General features: G+C 34.7%; 2 protein-coding genes, 1 long non-coding RNA gene and 9 other non-coding genes across 22 annotated transcripts; 2 read left to right on the top strand and 10 right to left on the bottom strand.

The window, feature by feature from the left end:
• The first annotated feature begins 736 nt into the window (after window positions 1–736).
• Window positions 737–10,530, top strand: LOC107178084 (uncharacterized). 11 transcript variants are annotated; one of them, XR_008050932.1, is made up of 7 exons: window positions 737–985; window positions 3,327–3,433; window positions 3,534–3,602; window positions 4,482–4,561; window positions 9,537–9,646; window positions 9,992–10,199; window positions 10,338–10,530. It is a non-coding gene; the product is annotated as an uncharacterized LOC107178084 (long non-coding RNA). The 11 variants fall into 11 exon arrangements; XR_003066784.2 differs by adding an exon at window positions 8,788–8,811 and having other exon boundaries at window positions 739–985; window positions 3,534–3,617; window positions 9,992–10,530; XR_008050934.1 differs by having other exon boundaries at window positions 740–985; window positions 10,109–10,199.
• Window positions 3,342–3,413, bottom strand: TRNAP-AGG (transfer RNA proline (anticodon AGG)). The gene has a single exon. It is a non-coding gene; the product is annotated as a tRNA-Pro (tRNA).
• TRNAP-UGG (transfer RNA proline (anticodon UGG)) lies at window positions 3,902–3,973 on the bottom strand. The gene has a single exon. It is a non-coding gene; the product is annotated as a tRNA-Pro (tRNA).
• TRNAP-UGG (transfer RNA proline (anticodon UGG)) lies at window positions 6,556–6,627 on the bottom strand. The gene has a single exon. It is a non-coding gene; the product is annotated as a tRNA-Pro (tRNA).
• On the bottom strand, window positions 7,630–7,701 carry TRNAP-UGG (transfer RNA proline (anticodon UGG)). Its single transcript has one exon. It is a non-coding gene; the product is annotated as a tRNA-Pro (tRNA).
• On the bottom strand, window positions 8,274–8,345 carry TRNAP-CGG (transfer RNA proline (anticodon CGG)). The gene has a single exon. It is a non-coding gene; the product is annotated as a tRNA-Pro (tRNA).
• TRNAP-UGG (transfer RNA proline (anticodon UGG)) lies at window positions 8,866–8,937 on the bottom strand. The gene has a single exon. It is a non-coding gene; the product is annotated as a tRNA-Pro (tRNA).
• Window positions 9,295–9,366, bottom strand: TRNAP-UGG (transfer RNA proline (anticodon UGG)). Its single transcript has one exon. It is a non-coding gene; the product is annotated as a tRNA-Pro (tRNA).
• TRNAP-UGG (transfer RNA proline (anticodon UGG)) lies at window positions 10,435–10,506 on the bottom strand. Its single transcript has one exon. It is a non-coding gene; the product is annotated as a tRNA-Pro (tRNA).
• A 139-nt stretch (window positions 10,531–10,669) lies between the features above and the next one.
• On the bottom strand, window positions 10,670–12,336 carry LOC102624355 (hypothetical protein). Its single transcript, XM_006487000.4, has one exon. It carries the CDS (start codon window positions 11,900–11,902, stop codon window positions 11,312–11,314), a length of 591 nt encoding a protein of 196 aa, XP_006487063.2. The 5' UTR covers window positions 11,903–12,336; the 3' UTR covers window positions 10,670–11,311.
• A 3,363-nt stretch (window positions 12,337–15,699) lies between these two features.
• On the bottom strand, window positions 15,700–15,771 carry TRNAP-UGG (transfer RNA proline (anticodon UGG)). The gene has a single exon. It is a non-coding gene; the product is annotated as a tRNA-Pro (tRNA).
• A 678-nt stretch (window positions 15,772–16,449) lies between these two features.
• Window positions 16,450–17,884, top strand: LOC102630579 (LIM domain-containing protein WLIM1). Its single transcript, XM_052432047.1, has 5 exons — window positions 16,450–16,749; window positions 16,844–16,940; window positions 17,030–17,073; window positions 17,219–17,302; window positions 17,444–17,884. The coding sequence occupies exons 1-5, from the start codon at window positions 16,609–16,611 to the stop codon at window positions 17,669–17,671; spliced, it is 594 nt and encodes a 197-aa protein (XP_052288007.1). The 5' UTR covers window positions 16,450–16,608; the 3' UTR covers window positions 17,672–17,884.
• Window positions 17,885–18,142: the final 258 nt, after the last annotated feature.

Raw genomic sequence — 18,142 nt, 5'->3', positions numbered from 1 at the left:
GACACAAGTGTATTTATTTTAAAAAATTATTATACAAGAAGTGATTATATTAAATTTAATTACGCATATTATATATATCTTGATTTGCCGTATTACTTTCAATGTATTATAGAAATGATCCTGTAGCTTTACATTTAGATTTCAAGGCGCATTTAATCCTTTCCCTCATAAAGAAAAAGAAAGAAATTGAAATAATGTACAGATGTATTACTTTTAAAGCCCCGCCCTTCCCAAAAAAAAAAACTTTACGGTGATTGATTAAGTAATTGTTATGTAAATTAGTTAATGGAATAATTTTATGCTTAACAAGTCCATTAGCAATGTTTTTTTTTTCTCTTATATTACATATTAAATTTACCAGAATTTATCTGAACTTTCTAAATAGTTACTAGAAAATTAGTTTTATATATATGTGCACGTGCGCACACATACACACACATATATATATATATAGTGTTCTCATCCACTAAAAATGATTGAAGTAAAAGAGAATGGACTTAACTATGGTGCAACGCAACTGTGGTATCATACCACAGCTGCACCTAGCCATTAGATCTAATTACTTAGCCATTGAATCTCTCACAATAATTAAAACTAATAATTAGATACAATTGTAATATGATACTACTATTGCACCATAGTTGGACCCAAAGAGAATATACCAAAGTAGAATCGAATAGGAATGTATGTCTAAATGTTTGCGCATAAAAACTTGGGGGCCTCGTGAAGTGCCACGCTTGCAAAAAATCGCCACATAAAAAGTAGAAGTCACCTTATCGGTCTTCTTACTTTCGACTGTTCTAGTCTCAAGTCTTCGTAAACCACGAGACGAGAGGCTACTCTCTCGGTCCGTTTGGCTTTCGAGAAAAAGAAGGAAAATTAATGAAGAAAAAAGAATCCAAAGCTTCAGTGTTTTTAGCTCATTATTTTCTTTTTCTTTTCTTTTCCTATATTTTCCCGCCTGCCAAACAGAGTCTCAACTCAGGTCAGTAGCTACTTTTACAGCATCCAGAAAAGTTTCATTTTTTTTTTAACTTTCGTTAGTATTACTGTCTCTAAGTGTTTGATTCGAATTAGTTCATATTTACTACTTTTTTTTCTTTTTTTTATAAAAAAGTTTCATTGTTGTTTACTTCTAACTGTTATATTTAATAGGTTATTTTTGCTGCTTATTATGTATTTATGTTATATTGTTTCTACACAAGTTATTCTTTTAAGTTTGCCCCAAAAAAAATAAAAATCAAAGTTGTTATTTTGAAAAAGCATGTGATTGGTGCCTTGCCTGGAGCCATTACAGGTGGTTTAACAGAAACTGATTTTACTTGAAAGTGCTTTGTCGAAAGCACTTTTCAACGCACGCTAAGGTTTTACTACGATGAATAATATTATTCAAAATAGACACACAAAATATGGTTTCAAGCACTTGTAGCTTGCACGTAGACACACACTCACTTAGAGAAATTTTTTTTTGCCCCCCTGACAAACTTTCAATTTTTAGAAAAATAAGTACTGTCAGGTTGACAGATACACTTAAATTCCATAGTTCAAATGGTTGGGACCTCTTGACCCCAAAGTGAGTATCCTACCACCAGACCATGTCCTGATACGGATGCTTACCATGTTTATTGGCTGGTAATACATTTTATTCTACTGTTTTTCTTGATTTTCAGTGAGCCTACTTCAAATAAAAGGTTTCCTGCATAGGATGGTACTCACCTTCGAATTTATCTTATTTGGTATAACTTGCTTGCTGCAGTCTGTACCTGTGGCAGAGTTGCTGTTATCTAACTGATGTGATGAAATCCCAAAATTAGGAGACAAATCAATTAAAAAACAAATTAGTTACTGCTCACATGATTTATAAACTCCTGCTTATCTTTCCTAATCCCAAAATTAGGAGTTGTTCTGGTGTTAGAATATTTGGACTGCTGCATGTAAAGTTATTGTCAATCAGCATACTGGATTCACTCAAATTTTATAGCATTGACTTTGGGATAGGCTGCACATCAGTACCTACAATTATCTAACAAACAAAAAGTTATATGTAGTTAAATATTTTAAACTGTAATGTCAAGAGCCAAAACTCATGGCCATTCCAAGAATCGAACTCGGTACCTCTCCCATCCAAATCAAGAATCATAACACTAGACCGAATGCGCCACTTATTAGTACTTATCTTACTTGATTTTTAAAGTTATCTCAAGGGGATCAACATTTTCTAGTTTTCGGGCTTCTGATGTAATTGTCGTTGTCATATCCCTTTTATTGTTTGGTTTCATTGAAGTTCTATATCGTAATTGCTTAGTTGAGTTTAGGCCAAATAACACAGTTGTATAATTTGAACCCTAAAAGATAAGGGGCATTTCAAGTATCAAACTTGGGATCTCTTTCACCTGAAGTGAGAATCATGTCATAGACCAGATGCTTGATTGTTGATACATGTCATACTTAGGTTTTTATGTATACCATGTTTATAGTTCTCTCATTTGAACTTGTGTTAGAGGATTAACATTTTCTGGTCTCTGATCTCTGCTGTAAATGTGAATAATAAGTTTAAATGAAAAAAGTCATGATAAAATAATACTACACTTCCGAAGTTGTATCCCAACCTTGTCTATCTCATGCATGGTGACATTTATCCATTGGATGGTGTGAGGGATTAGTATGTAATTTGACATCTTTTGAAATTGACACTACAGTAGATGAATGTCACTCAGTACGTAGGATTCAAATATTGGGATACTACTTGAGAAGTGTAGTATTATTTTATCTGACACATATGCATGGCAGAGTTGATCTAGTGTTAAAAGAATTTAGACCACTGTTAACAGAATGCGTGTGGGTGAGCCTACTGGATGTTTATGTAGAAAGCTGATGCACAGAGCCATGTTTTAAAGAATGAAAGAACCTTTTTAGGAGTGGACAGTACAAGTATTCTGCTAGATCTTTTATTGGCCTAAATTCACCTACTTAGTGTAAGAAACATTGACAATTCAGGTCTTTTATTGATTATTCTGGATTGAGTCTTTGGATTTGGTCTCAAAATATACTTGTACTTCATAAGACAGTGGAATTGTGCTCCTTTTCTCTTGTATTGGCACAAGTTTGTGCACTTGCCAAGTTAAGACATCTGTGGTCTCAATGTATACTGTGTATTCATCTTTTGCAATTTATGGGTTAAGAATCTTGTCAGAAAATTAGTACATCTGGACTCGTTGAAATTTTTTAGATTTGCATGTGGGCCAGATTGCAGTGCTACAAAAGTTAGCCTATACTATAAGGAACTTAAATGTTTATGCAAGCTAGTATTTTAAACTGTATTGTAGGAAACCAAAAGAGAAGGGGCATTCCGAGAATTGAACTCGGGACCTCTCGCACCCTAAGCGAGAATCATACCACTAGACCAAATGCCCAATTGTTGATACTTGATCAGGTAAATTTCTATTAACCCACTTTTCCCTCCAGTTGCAGTTACTTTTATTTAATTTATGCCTAGAGTATTGACATTTTCTGATTTGTGGCTTGTGATGCAGTTCATGATGTCATGTTCTAAAAGTTTCCTGCATACTGGGTGGTAGTCTCTCGGGAATTTACCTAATTAAGTATGGCTCATTTCAGTATGTGCCTAAATTTGTGTCAAAGTTTCCATTAATTAACCGATGTGATGAAGTCCCAAAATTAAGAGATTGATCAATTAAAAGACAAATATTTACTGCTGATAAGATTCATAAGCTTGTGCATATCTTTCCCTTAATTTTCTGAAAGTCTAATAGATTGCTTGATAGTTGAACATTTTAAATTGTAATGTGCATATATTTTCTTTAAATTTCTGAAGGTGTCTTGATAGCTAACTTGCTTGTTGAATATTCTAAACTGTAATGTCAGCAGCCAAAAAAAAGGGGGGGCATTCCGAGAATCGAACTCGGGACCTCTCGCACCCAAAGCGAGAATCATACCACTAGACCAAATGCCCAACTGATCAATATTGTTATGGTGAAATTATATTGAATAACTTTTCTTGCTGTGCTAACACTAAATTTTCTGGTCTGTGGCTTTTGATGCTGTCATTTTATTATATCCCTGGAGGGTGGGATGTTATTGGCTTTATGGATAAACTAAAAGCCACCAGGGGAAAAAAAATAATAATAAAAAAGTTTCATACTTTATTGTTTTGAATTTATCTTTTTATTGCATGTGGAATCAAAGACTAAAACAATAAAAGAATGGGGCATTCCAGGAAATGAACTCAGGACCTCTCGCACCCAAATCGAGAATCATACCACTAGACCAAATGCTCTTTTCATGACATTAATAATGTTTATTAGTGTCTTATATAGTCTAATACCTTCTGTCCTTGTGCTTATTCTTGATTTTCAGTGAGCTTATCCCAAGAGGATATGGTCAAGAGATTCTAAAATCACAAAGAGGATAGTCAAGTTATGGTCTCTGGCTATTGATGAAATCTTGGTGTCTCTTTGCAGTTGGAGCACAGTGCAAAAGGCATTCAGACCTTTGGATGACTTGAAGTTTGGCTCATATCAGATTATACTGGTTATTTCAGGTACTGTAGTAGATACTCAACTTGATATCAACATCTGCAGGTTTTTCTTTTCTCTTTGGATTCATTGGTAAATAATCTTGTCTATAGTGATGTGATATATCTGGATATGAGTTTGTATTGTAGTTGTGGTTTTAACTTTAGTTCAGATTACTCTCTCACATATTTAGAACTGTAACAAAGGGAACTAAAAACCCTATGAATTAACTGATTTTAGAACCAACGTTGGCTTCCAAGAATAAAACAGATGACATCTTGTACGAGAAAGTGAGAATTATAGTTCTTACTGTGCTTGCTGCCATCACTGAAAAAGTAAACTGAGACTGAGATATGAAAGATTAAACACATTTTGAGATTGTGTGATCGAAAAGAATTCCGCCCCGCCCCCCCCCCCCCCCCCCCTTTTTTCCCTAGATGTTTTTCACCATCTAAATTGGCCTTATTGTTGATATAAAAAAAAATAAATAAATAAAAGAAAATAAAAAAGTGGAACAAGAAAATAAACCTTGTTTGGTTCAAAGATAGAAACATCTTATATTCTACATATGATTTGAACTCAAGATATCCCACTACGTTTATGCTCCTTTTGCAGCTGATTGATGCTTATGAACTAAATGTTACCTAAATAGTTTCAGTCACCCTTTTTACTTGGAAGCCGCTTGCAACAGTCTCTGACCAAATATTCAATCGGATGTTTTAACAACTAAAAGGTGTAGAAATACTCTTAAATGAGGAGATGTATAAATTAAAAGACTAAACAGTTAGTGGTTAGAAATCCTATATTTTCTTGATGAATCTTTCTTCACAGCTGTTAGATGGTTTTTGTGTTGCTCTGGTGTTAGAAGAATTTAGACTACTGTTTGTGGAATGGGGCATTTAAGCAGAAAGCTGATACTCAATTCCATGTTACCAGTCCTTTTTCTATCATTCAATTGTTTTTCCTCTTTATTGATTAATCTTGATTGAGTCTTTGGATTGTTCGAATCTCCTTCTACATCATGATTAAGTAAACTGTGCTCCTTTTTCTTGAATTGCCACGAGTTAGTGTGATTGGCAAAGTTAAAGGCATGCGTCTTTTCTCTGTTGACTACAAGGTAACAGATTGGATTTTAGTTTTTCTGAAACCATTTTCTCCTATGTATTCATCTGTTTCAATAGGTTAGGAACCTAGTCAGAAAAGAAATATGTCAGACTCGCTAAAAATTTTTAAGTTTTGACTTTGAGCACTCTGCTACAAAATTTGGACTTTAGTATAAGGAACTTAAAATATTATGCAAGTTAGTATTTTAAACTAGAGGCCAAATTGCAGGGGTACTCCGAGAATTGTACTTGGGACCTCTTGCCCCGAGAATCATACCACTAGACCAAATGCCCAATTGTTGATACTTATCGCGGTTAATTTCTGATTATACAATTTTTCCCCTCCAGTTGTGGTTATTTTCATTAAATTTAAGCCTAGAGGATCAACATTTTCTGAACTGTGGCTGCTGATGCAGTTGTTGATCATATGGTCTAAAAGTTGCCTGCATTGGTTGGTAGTTACCCTGGAATTTCTCTTATTAGGTAAGACTTGCTGCAGTCTGTGGCTAAATGTTACATACTGATGTTGTTACATCAAGTTACTGTTTACCTAACTGATGTGGTAAAATCCCAAAACTATGGGATGCATCAGTTGAAAGTCAAAGCAGTTGTGCTCCTAAGATTCATCATCTTGGGCTTATCCTTTCTTTAATTTTCTGAAGGCCTCTTGATGGTGAGTAGATAGCTTTTTAGTTGTTCTGGTATTAGAACATTAAACTAATTGCATGTGAATTTGGTACCAATATGTTAAGTGGATTCCAATACCTTCCCCTCCTTAAAATCAAGGCTTGCTACTTGTTTAACTTTCCATATTAGGTTAGAATATTGTCAGAAACCCTTGTATCTGAATTCATTGAAATTCTATTGTTAGGTTTTAGTTGACTTAGGTTGAAGGTTGATGATTTGAAACCCAAAAAGGGGCATTCCGAGAATCGAACTCGGGACCTCTCGCACCCAAAGCGAGAATCATACCACTAGACCAAATGCCCAGTTTTTGATAACAAACATACTTATTTCCAAATTAATCACATTCTTTTCTTCCAAGCACTGAGGTCTGAGGTTATATTTATTGAAGTTATCTCTAGAGGATCAATATTTTCTAGGCTCTGGCTTCCGATGCAGTGGTTTAGGTCATATCCTTTGTGAAGTTTATTCAAAAGCTTGTAGATGATATATCATTCTATGGATCTCATGAAAGTTCTACGAAATGAGTTTCATAATTCATTTTGGAATTCAACTTAGGACTTTATTTTCAAATTTACTTCGTTTGTGCTTCATTACCATGGGTTAAGTGTGCCTAGCAGTCTGATGTATTTGTTCTGATGACTAAAACTATATACATCAGCTTTAGGGTTTATTGTTCGAATATTTTTGTTTGAGAATCTTCCCGGAAAACTGCTCCGTCTGGATTCATTGAAAAATTATATTGTAGTTGCTAGTTGACTTTAGATCAGATCACACACTTAAATAATTTAAACTTTTAACAAAAAAACTGAAAATGATATTCAAGTATTTAAACGGTCAGTATGGTGTGGAGGACCATAAACTAGGGGGCATTCTGAGAATTGAACTCGGGACCTCTCGCACCCTAAGCAAGAATCATACCACTAGACCAAATGCCCACTTGTTGATAATTAGCAAACTCATTTTGATTAATACCTTTTTTCCCCTCCAAGCATTGAGGTTGTCTTCATCGAACATATGTCTAGACGATCAATATTAATGCTTTGGCTTCTGATGCAGTTGTTGATGTCACATCCCTTATAAAATAGGAAAAGCCTTAATATGATATTGCATTTTGAACAATGTATCTCATGAAACTGTTTGGTTCACATCTTTTGAGATTTATACTAGCCACATCTTAAATATATGTCCATGGATTAGTTTGTTGCACAAGTCAAAGCAGATGTCTTTGCTCTGAGAGCTATTTGGTGACATCCAACAAGTCTAAGTACAGTTCGTCCACATCAAAATAGGAGACCAAAAATCAGGGGGCATTCCGAGAATCGAACTCGGGACCTCTTGCACCCAAAGCGAGAATCATACCACTAGACCAAATGCCCACATGTGGATACCTAACATATTTGATTTCTTATTAGTGCCCCCCCCCCAACAATATTGAACTGCTGAGGATATCTTCATTTAACATATTTTTCTAGTCTCTGGCTTCTGATGCGGTTGTTCACCTTGTATCTCATGAAAATTTTGGATCTCATGTTGAGTCCACAAATGAGATTTATAACTGTTATTGGAAAGTATCTGTGAGTTTGCTTTTCAAATTTATTTCTCTGCTGTGAGACACTGCATCTTGGTTCCTGTATGTTTTATTGCTATGGATTAGTGAGTTTGGCAGATCAAAGCAGATGTCCTTGCCACATGACTACTTGGTTACAGGTATGATGGTAGTCTGCCACCTCGAGATCTATATCTTCATTATTTTCTGTTGTTTGAATTTATTAGCTGAGAATCTTCTTAGAAAATAGCTGTCTAGATTCATTTTTAGTTGCATAGTTGACTTTAGGCCACATCACACACTTGGATAATTTAAACAGTTATACCAATAATAATTAAAAAAATGAAAATTAAAAAATTATTTCAAAAAAATAATGACAATAAAAGTGATATATTACATTAGGGGGCATTCCGAGAATCGAACTCGGGACCTCTCGCACCCGAAGCGAGAATCATACCACTAGACCAAATGCCCAATGGTTGATAGTTGTAATGCTTAGTTTTTTGTTTATACCATTGTTTGCCTCCAAACATTGTAGGTTTTCATTGAAACTTATGTTAGGAGGATTAAGATTTTCTGGTCTCTGCCCTCTGGTGCTGTTTTCATTTTATATGCAGTACATATTTTGGGCAGATTTGCTCCAGGAATACCCTCGGTTGATCCATAATACACATAATGGTTGGTGGATGTTGTCACTGCCTCATTGGGGCATTCAGCCATCATGACTCATGGTGGTGACAGATGTCTACTTTAGACTTGCTGCTCAAATTTACTTCTAAACCATGAGCACTTCATATGTGCTTGCTTGGGTATCATCATTTATGGCTTGGGTATAGTGTATTTGGCAGGTTGCCTTGAAGAGGTTTGTTTTTCCCAATTTATTAGCCGAAGAATCTTGACAAATTTTATTTTGCAGGCCTTGAGGAGACTTTTATTAGAGGTCACTTAATATTTTAACATATAATAACATATAATTTACAAAGCCAAAAAAGAAGGGGCATTCCGAGAATCGAACTCGGGACCTCTCGCACCCAAAGCGAGAATCATACCACTAGACCAAATGCCCACTTGTTGAGATTTATCAAATGATTTCTATTTAATAAGCTTTTTTCACTTTTCTTCCAATCATTGAGGTTATTTTTATTGAGTTATCCCTAGAGGATCAATATTTTATACTTTCTGGCTTCTGATGCAGTTGTTGATGTCATCCATGCAAAAGCCTGTCAATGATATTGAACTGTATCTCATGAAAATTCTGGTTTGCATGTTGATCAGATTTGTACTAGCCAAGTTTACAAATGAGTTTCATAACTCATGCTAGAAATCATCCTTGAATTGATTTTATTTTATAGTTGCTTAGTTGACTTTAGACCACATCACCCAGTTGAATAATTTAAACATGTAACCAAAATAAAAAAATTAAGGGGCATTCCGAGAATCGAACTCGGGACCTCTCGCACCCAAAGCGAGAATCATACCACTAGACCAAATGCCCGCTTGTTATTTGTCATACTATGTTTCTTATTAATACCTTTTCTTTGCTCCTCCACGCATTTAGGGTATCTTCATAGAACCTATGATAAAAAATTTCTAGTCTCCAGTTTCTGAAGCAGTTGTTGATAATTTGGAACATTTTATCTCATGAGAATTTCGGTTCTCATGCAGGAGATTTGCATGAGCCAAGTCCATGAAATATACTCATATCCCATATTTGAAATTATTTTTCCACTTCATGTCGAAATTTGCTTCCGGACTGTCTTTGAGACATTGCATATGTGAGTTCCATTATGCTTTATTGGCATTTCTTGGTAGTATATTGGTTAGGAATCTTTCAAGAAACAACTCTGGTTCCATTCAAAATTCAAATTAAATGTGCTTAGTTGACTTTAGGCCAGATCATGAACTTGTATGTTTTAATGGTTACACAAAAATTAAAAATGATATGTAGAGTGTAAAAATTAAGGGGCATTACTTGGGACCTCTCGCACCCAAAGCGAGAATCATACCACTAGACCAAATGCCCAATGTTTATGGTTGTCGTGTCTAATCTTGTATTTTTGTTATTTTATGTCCATTTTTGTTCCTTCAAGCCTTACAGTTTCTCATTTACCTGAACTTAGGAGGATTAGCATTTTCTGGACCTTGGCTTTGGATGCAATTTTGATGTTGTATCCCTGGTACGGTATATGTGAATGGAAAGAAATTGCATCTGAGATTTTGGATAAAAATTTTGGCAGATTTGCTTGAGGGAAATCTTGATTTGCTGTTTAGCTTCACTTCTACACCATGACCACTCATGTTTTATGGCTCAAGTAATGACTTGGCAAGGTTCTAGTTCATTGAAATTTTATATTGTATGAGTTTAGTTGATTCAAGATAAAAGTTTTGGGAATATTTTAAAATGTAATATATGGAGAATGGAGGAGGGGCATTCCGATAATCGAACTCGGGAGAGGATTTGGCAAGGTTCTAGTTCATTGAAATTTTATATTGTATGAGTTTAGTTGATTCAAGATAAAAGTTTTGGGAATATTTTAAAATGTAATATATGCAGAATGGAGGAGGGGCATTCCGAGAATCGAACTCGGGACCTCTCGCACCCAAAGCGAGAATCATACCACTAGACCAAATGCCCAATTAATTGGCATTTGAAGGCTTAGCTTACTTTTTAATATTTTCGTGTTTTGCTAAATGTTAAGAACTCATCATCTTCTAGTCTGTGCTTTTGATGCTAACATATGCATCACTTGTAAAATCTGTCACATATCAACACTGACAATGACTCATAATTGCTGATGCAGGTATGATCCCAGGTTGCCTTATCAGGATGTCAACATTTGCAACTTGTGTAGAATTTATCATTTTTTGGATCTAAAGGCTTCACATTGTATAGTTTTGAGTTGACTTAAGGGTTTTATGAATTTCTTTATGTGTTTGGTATCAAAAACCACGGCCGTAGGTCTTGGGGTGGTTGGATTGGATCAGATTGGCCGATCCAGTCCACCCATGACAGCTGTATGTATTTGTGAAATACAATTGCTAGCATGTTGAAATCCGACTGCGCATTTTATTGCATGCACATAAAAAATTTACATATATCAGTACTCATTAGTGTTACAGCAATCAATCCACTTTCGTGACTGGCCAAGAATGTGAACGTACCACCAAAACAACTTAAGTAGTACAAAAAGGTTATATTCCTAGGAACTCTAGATTATATATAATAAGGTTAATGTTAAGTTATATGCATGCAACTTACAATCCCCTCACATGAATAGTAAAATTTATGTGAGATGATTGTAAGTTACATGAATGTAACTTAGAAACGCAATCAGATTCTTCCGAAAAAACAAATGAAAAACCTCTAGCTAGGTAGCTAGAGCTAGCAACAAGAAATATGATGTATCAAATGCATGTATGAATAGTTGATGATTAATCTATTACACGCCTCTGGCCAGCATCTCTTGAAACCTCTTGAAAGATGCCAGCTTCTGCAAATGCATCTGTCTATGAAATCTCTTAATGAACAAATCGGCAACATGATCAATCTCTTCTTCCAAGCTGAAATCTTCTCCTTCCTCCTTGGAGTTCCTCACCATATCGATGATCGATCCATTGCCCTCATCTTCAAACTCAAATTCCTCGTCATCAAACAAAGAATGCCTTAGATCCGGGTACTTATCATCATCATCTTCCGCATCTTGCAGCAGCAACTGACTGCAAATGGAGCTGGATTGTGGCTCAGTGACCAGTGCACCAACAGCAGCAGCAGCATTGTATGGAACAATGGCTTTGCTTTGATCACCATCATGAATATTATCCGCATCCTTGTCCGTAGGGTGACCGAGGAGACCATGGATTTTTTTAGAGATTGAACCCACCAAAACCTTCTTACTCTTCATTAAAGAAAACATAATGAGTCGAGCTTTGGCTGCGCTGGTTTTGTTCTTAATGGCCATCGACTTGGATTTAGCTACGGAAGTTAAGAAGCAGAGAACTTGCTTCAGGAAAGCAGAAGCCTTGTTCTTCATTTTCGGCGTATCAGTCGATCAAAGTAGCGTGTTATTACGTTGGAAATGGTTGTAAGAGCACTTGCATGAAGCAATAATGAGGCAGTGTTTGGTGAGTTTATATAGAAAGCGAGGCCGAAAGTAATTTGCTTTTGTTCTGATGGTAGTGGGGTGAAAGTGGGTGCATAACAAGGCGAGCAAACGGAAGCTTCTCAATGCAGCAATCTACTGTATAATACGAGATTGGCTCAAGAAAAGTTATATTAGTAGTTGTTTCTGCTTAAGGTAGTAGGGTTACTTTTGTACTTTAAAAAAATAACCCAGAGAGTAGCCAATTAGGGGTTGCCGCGTACATGGTAACATGTATATAATTAAAGGATAAGACGCACCAGATATGTTTAAAAGCTAGAATAACTTATCAAAATGCAAGTTAAAAGTATTTTAGGCTGTGAGATTTAAAGCTGCAAGAAAAAAAAGCAAGTGATGGATGAATAAAGTTACGATTCCTAGCTCCATTACTTGGCTATTTCACATAGCAGCTTCGTTTATTTATTTACTATTCATTGCATTGTTTCCTTTTTCTCTCTGAACTTTTTGGTACGGTGCTGTAAGTGCAGTGCAAAATTTATATGAGAAACAATTTTATACTAACGTTACGTGCACAGTTGAGACTTGAGAATACACAGTTACGTACATGTAAAGCGTAAGTAGTGGTTTTGTTACTTTTTAAAGTTTGACATATATTAAACCGTGCTAAGCTATGTAAGTATGTATGCATATGCTTATGTGAAAGTTTTACGAGTAGAAATTTGCAGGTATTGTATGTATTCAGAAATTTTATTAATAAATTCTACGTGAAATGAATTTTACTCATGCTGAAGAAAGATAGGCATAGGCTCCCTGTAAGGTTAATAAAGGAAGATGCTCGTCCCAACATGCTTGTTCTTAATAATTTGAAAAGTGGAGAGCACTGTATATTATCTAATCTTAATTAACAAAAAGCTTAACTAGCCATGTGTGTGTTAATAAAAATATTGTTTTAATATTTTGATAAATAGAGTTAAGATTGAATGGCATTAGGAGGTATTAAGTCAGAAAAAGGGGTTTCTAATTTATTTTATGAGTAATGCTATATTTAATTAGTTGGGATACTAAATTTGTATCTCAACTAATATGTCATCAATAGAATTTCACCATTTAAATAAGACTTGATAGCTAATTATCACTTGAGTCAATTAAATAAAGCAATAACAATTAGGATATAAATTAAGTATCCCGAATAAGTAAAGTATAGCATTGTCGTTATTTTATTATGTTTAAATAAATTAAGAACTTAGAGTCTACGAGAAAATTCTGAGTGGACTAGCTCGAGACAACCCTCAGCAATCTTTGCTTATCGACTTTATTATTAACTATCATTAATGTGTTAGTCTTGCAACACTAACTAACGAGTATATAATGTGTCCTAACTATGTAAGTATAACATTACTCTTCAGAAAAAGTGACCCTGAAACTAGCTTGTAATCAAATATACTAATTTCTTTTTTTTTTTTCAGTTTTCAATTCTTTATCTAGATATATAGTATACCACAGCCAAATCCCATTAACAGTTTCGAGTAGATTAAGAACACATAAAATATGACAAATCTAAATATATCTATGATATTGTTTTGCGTTATGTATTTGTTACCAAGCTTCATCAATATATACCCAATTTTTATTTGTTATCAACAAATACATACATATATTTGATAAACATGTATAATATTTTAAGTATGTAAATTACTGCAATTACCCGCCAAGTTCTATTCACAAAAATTTAACTCAAAAATTTAACTGAGGATGCTTAGATCTTGTTCAATTACATATGTGTAATTTGTTACATCTTCTACAACTTATCTTCTTGGGCCCCTAACGAAATTTAATACATTTGCAGAAAAACAACCAAAAAAAAAAAAAAGAGTCTATTGTTTTAAATTAAATTCTGTGCCTCGTTTTAATAGATATAGCAAACAAGGGTTGCCTGGTGTATTACAATGAAACCCGAAAAGAGTTTTAATTTTATTTTTTTACTTTTCCATCCGTCTTGAAGCTGAAAAGAAGCTTTGAACTTCACAATGAACATGCCCTCCATACGAAGAAACAAAAAAATTATAATAATAAGAGAAATTATTATTATACTACCTTTTTTTATCTTATTTTCATTCAACTACCACAAAATTTTAATATATTCATCCTCAATTAGTTTATTATTTCTGTTAATTAATTTCGGTTGTTTCTATGAGAGCCGATAATATACTATTTTAATATAACTTCTCTTCTTAATTTAAAGGAAAGAATCCAATACTTTTTCAGTCAATCAAAAAAGCAAGGACGACTTGCTGTTAAATCAACTAAATTATTAAACAAGTTGATGTCTGTTTAAGTTAATAACTTTGTTTAAAAGTTGATGGCATCTAATCAAATATTTGGTTGAAATATAAGTTTATTTTTCCCAAAAAGCGAATCATGAGATGCTTCAGCTACTAATCTTAGGCTCTTAAGTGTTGATTCAAGATGAGCCACGGCCTCAATCCTTAACTTTTTTTTTTTAATTAAAGGAGAATATTGACACTTTTCTCCCAATGTTTTTTGTTTAACCATTTATTTTCTTTATAATTTTCATAATACTCCAATATTCTCATCACGTCAAAATTCTAAATAAAAAAGGGATTGTTTGCTGAAAGTTTTAGTATCAAGGAAATGATAAATTATTATAAAAACCATAAGATTAAGTGGTAAAATTAAAAAATTATAGGGAGGAAATTGCGTCCTCAAATATTTTGTTTGATTGTATAATTTATAATTTTCAAAATAACAAAGTACTATTTTTTTTTTTTCTTTTAGGTTATAGTTTAATGGATTTCAACCTCAAAATCTCCTGTTTCCACTCAAGAAACTAAATAAAGGATTCAGTGACAAACCCCCATATCTCTTGCACAAAGTGATGCATGATAAAAACAAATGATTGAATGAGAATATCCATTCGCCATGCCATTTATTTATATTATTTTGTACTTAATTTAACTGAGATGTCATGTCAATTTGTTAAAAAATAAAATTATGAAAGAGTTAGTGGTCATTTAAGTTATATTGACTTGAAGATGTTGATTGCAGCCATTTCTCAATGAGATGGAATATTTTGATGGTGGCATCAGATGTCTGCATGTGGCCAGCGATCTCCAAAGCATCACTGATTGTTCATTGCAATCGGATCTTACTTTACATATGATTTTATTATTCCTTGAATATAATATGAACTTTGAGTGTAGTTTAGATGTGAAAATTGAGTAAAACGCATGGAGGATAAATGGGGCGTTCCGAGAATGGAACTCGGGGGCTTGTAAGTATGTGCTTATGTAGGTGCCTTGTTAGCATTCATTCATATGCCTTTCCTCTTCGTTGTTATTGGTGAAAAATGGCATGCTTTTCCTCTTCTTTGCTATTGATGGAGAATGTCATGCTACATGCGTAAAGAGGTTGTGAGTATGTGCACATGTAGGCGGTTTATTAACATGCTTTTCCTCTTTGTTATTGGTGGAGAATGTCATGCTACACGTTTATACTTTATAGGCCTTGTAAGTATGCCTAAGCAGTATACTTTCGTGCCTGGATGGTTCAGTCATTTTTTTCACAGAGAGTTATTGTACTACTACTTATGTTCTTCATAATAAAAAATTTCTATCGAGTCTGAGTAAAAAAAATCATCTACTAAGTGTGAGGAAGAAGAAAATATGTGTAGATTTAGAAGTTTTGAGTAAAATGCATGGAGGATAAATGGGGCATTCCGAGAATCGAACTCGGGACCTCTCGCACCCAAAGCGAGAATCATACCACTAGACCAAATGCCCGGTTGTCGTTACTGCTACATTTGTATATTGATACTACAATTTCTTCATGGAAATACTATAAAACCTCGAACATAATTTCGTTCTGATAGTGTACAGCTCACCAATTAAAAACGACGTTCATTAATAATTATGTTGTAGCTTTTAAATAGAATATTTTGATGGATGGTTTTACCAAATGGGAAGATAATTGATCTAACTAATTACTTGACTATGAGATTGATAAGTGGGCCAACTGATTTCATTGGCAGTTTGGCACCTAAAATCTCATTGATCATGCAGCAGCTAATAGAAAACCATTATTACAGCAAAGCAAAAGCAACCAACTAGGAATACAGCTAAGCCCTTCATGATGAAATTCTGCTGCCTTGAGGTCCACCACTCTTGACAAAAGGAAAAGGCTCATCCTTATTGATCTTCCACATGTTAAATAATTGTCCCTAGAGATTTTTATCTTAAATTTCATACAAATTTAAATTGTATTTAAAAGCATTTGGTAAGAGAAATTGCTTTTGAAATAGAAAGTAAAAAACTTTTTGTTTCTCTTAAAAAAAATTAGTATAGTTGCAGCACTGCGGCTCCTATTGAGATTGCTTTAAATTCGGACAAAATGATAGCGATAAGTTGCCAGGCCATTCCTATCAATCATTTCTATAAATTCACTTACAAGTTACCCGTAATTCACTGTAATTCCACTGGTTTTTTCCCCTCACATTTTGGTTTCTTTTTTTCTCCTCATTATCATCAATAAAACACAAAAAAAGAAGAAGTTGCTTCTCTTAATATAATAAATCTGAGGTTCGGTTGGACCGGAAGCTAGCTAGCTAGCAAGCAGCAGCCATGGCATCACCCTTTGGAGGAACCCAACAAAAATGCATGGCCTGTGACAAAACTGTGTACCTTGTTGATAAGTTGACGGCCGATAATCGGGTCTATCACAAAGCTTGCTTCCGGTGCCACCATTGCAAAGGAACCCTCAAGGTATATGCATGGAAACCAAACCCTTTAAAAGTATTTGCTCTTTCTTTCTTTAAAGCCAATGTTGAGCATGTGTTGATGTTACATTAATTTGCAGCTCAGCAACTTCAATTCCTTTGAGGGGGTCCTGTATTGCAGGCCTCACTTTGATCAGCTCTTCAAGAGAACTGGCAGCCTGGAGAAGAGTTTTGAAGGTATAAAACCAATTTATATTATAAATTTATGAACTCCCTTTATGGTGAATTTGATCTGACACATAATTGCCTCTTGTGTATTCTTTCAGGAACACCAAAGATTGTGAAACCTGAAAAGCTCGTTGAAAATGAGGTACCCTTCATAACTATATTCTCGAAATAAAGCAATGTGTAGATCGTCACATTAGATTCTTTTAAGCACATTTATTTATGTCAAGTGATCATAATTGTTTCAACTGCTCCATTGTAACCTGTATTCATTAAATCTCATCTAACAGAATGCACAGAAAGTCTCCAACAAGTTTGTGGGCACCAGAGATAAATGTGTGGGATGCGATAGGACTGTTTATCCAACTGAGAAGGTAACAAACATTCATGCATTTGCCCAACATTCAAACGGGTTTGATACGATTTTAACCATATTGAATGAATAAACAAAGCAGCTTCTGATTCTAATAATTGCCGGTGTTTTATGTGATACATACATACATACATATATATAGGTTTCTGTAAATGGCGCCGCATATCATAGGAGCTGCTTCAAGTGCAGCCATGGAGGTTGCACCATCAGCCCATCAAATTATATTGCCCATGAGGGGAAACTCTACTGCAAGCATCATCACATACAACTCTTCAGGGAGAAAGGAAACTACAGCCAGCTTGAGAGTGATCTTGAGAAGAGTCAAATCTCTGAGAAGCCAACTCCTGTCCAAATTGCTGCCGAATCATAACTTCAAGTGGATTTTTTTATTATTATTATTTGTAGTATTTTGTGCGTAAATCGTACTCATTTCTGAACTTTGTTGTTGGTGTTTGATCCAATTACGATTTGTGGCACTGATGTATTTCCTTTGAGGTTTGAGTGTGCTTGAAATAAGTGTTGGCCCAGATTGTTACGACATTTGCTGCTCATGATAAGAATCAAAGAGGCGCCCATTTTGTTCGTTTGTTTCATTTTTACTCGTGAGAGGGGTTTTCACATCAAACCTTTTCAACTATTCCAAGAAATTTTACCACTTCGAGCAAACCAGCACCCACAGGCGATACAACTTTCTTGTCTTGTAACCTAATTACAAACAAGGAACGTCAACTATATTTTCTTCGCAGGATTCGAACACACCCAAAATGCTGCAAAACTACTGATCAAAATGCATTTCAGGCAAAACGTAGGGAGCTTTAACACTCAGATTAGAAGGACAAAA

The sequence above is a fragment of the Citrus sinensis genome, chromosome 8, assembly GCF_022201045.2.
Source record: "Citrus sinensis cultivar Valencia sweet orange chromosome 8, DVS_A1.0, whole genome shotgun sequence".
Lineage (NCBI taxonomy): Eukaryota > Viridiplantae > Streptophyta > Magnoliopsida > Sapindales > Rutaceae > Citrus > Citrus sinensis.
This window is presented reverse-complemented; position numbering and strand designations above follow the sequence as displayed.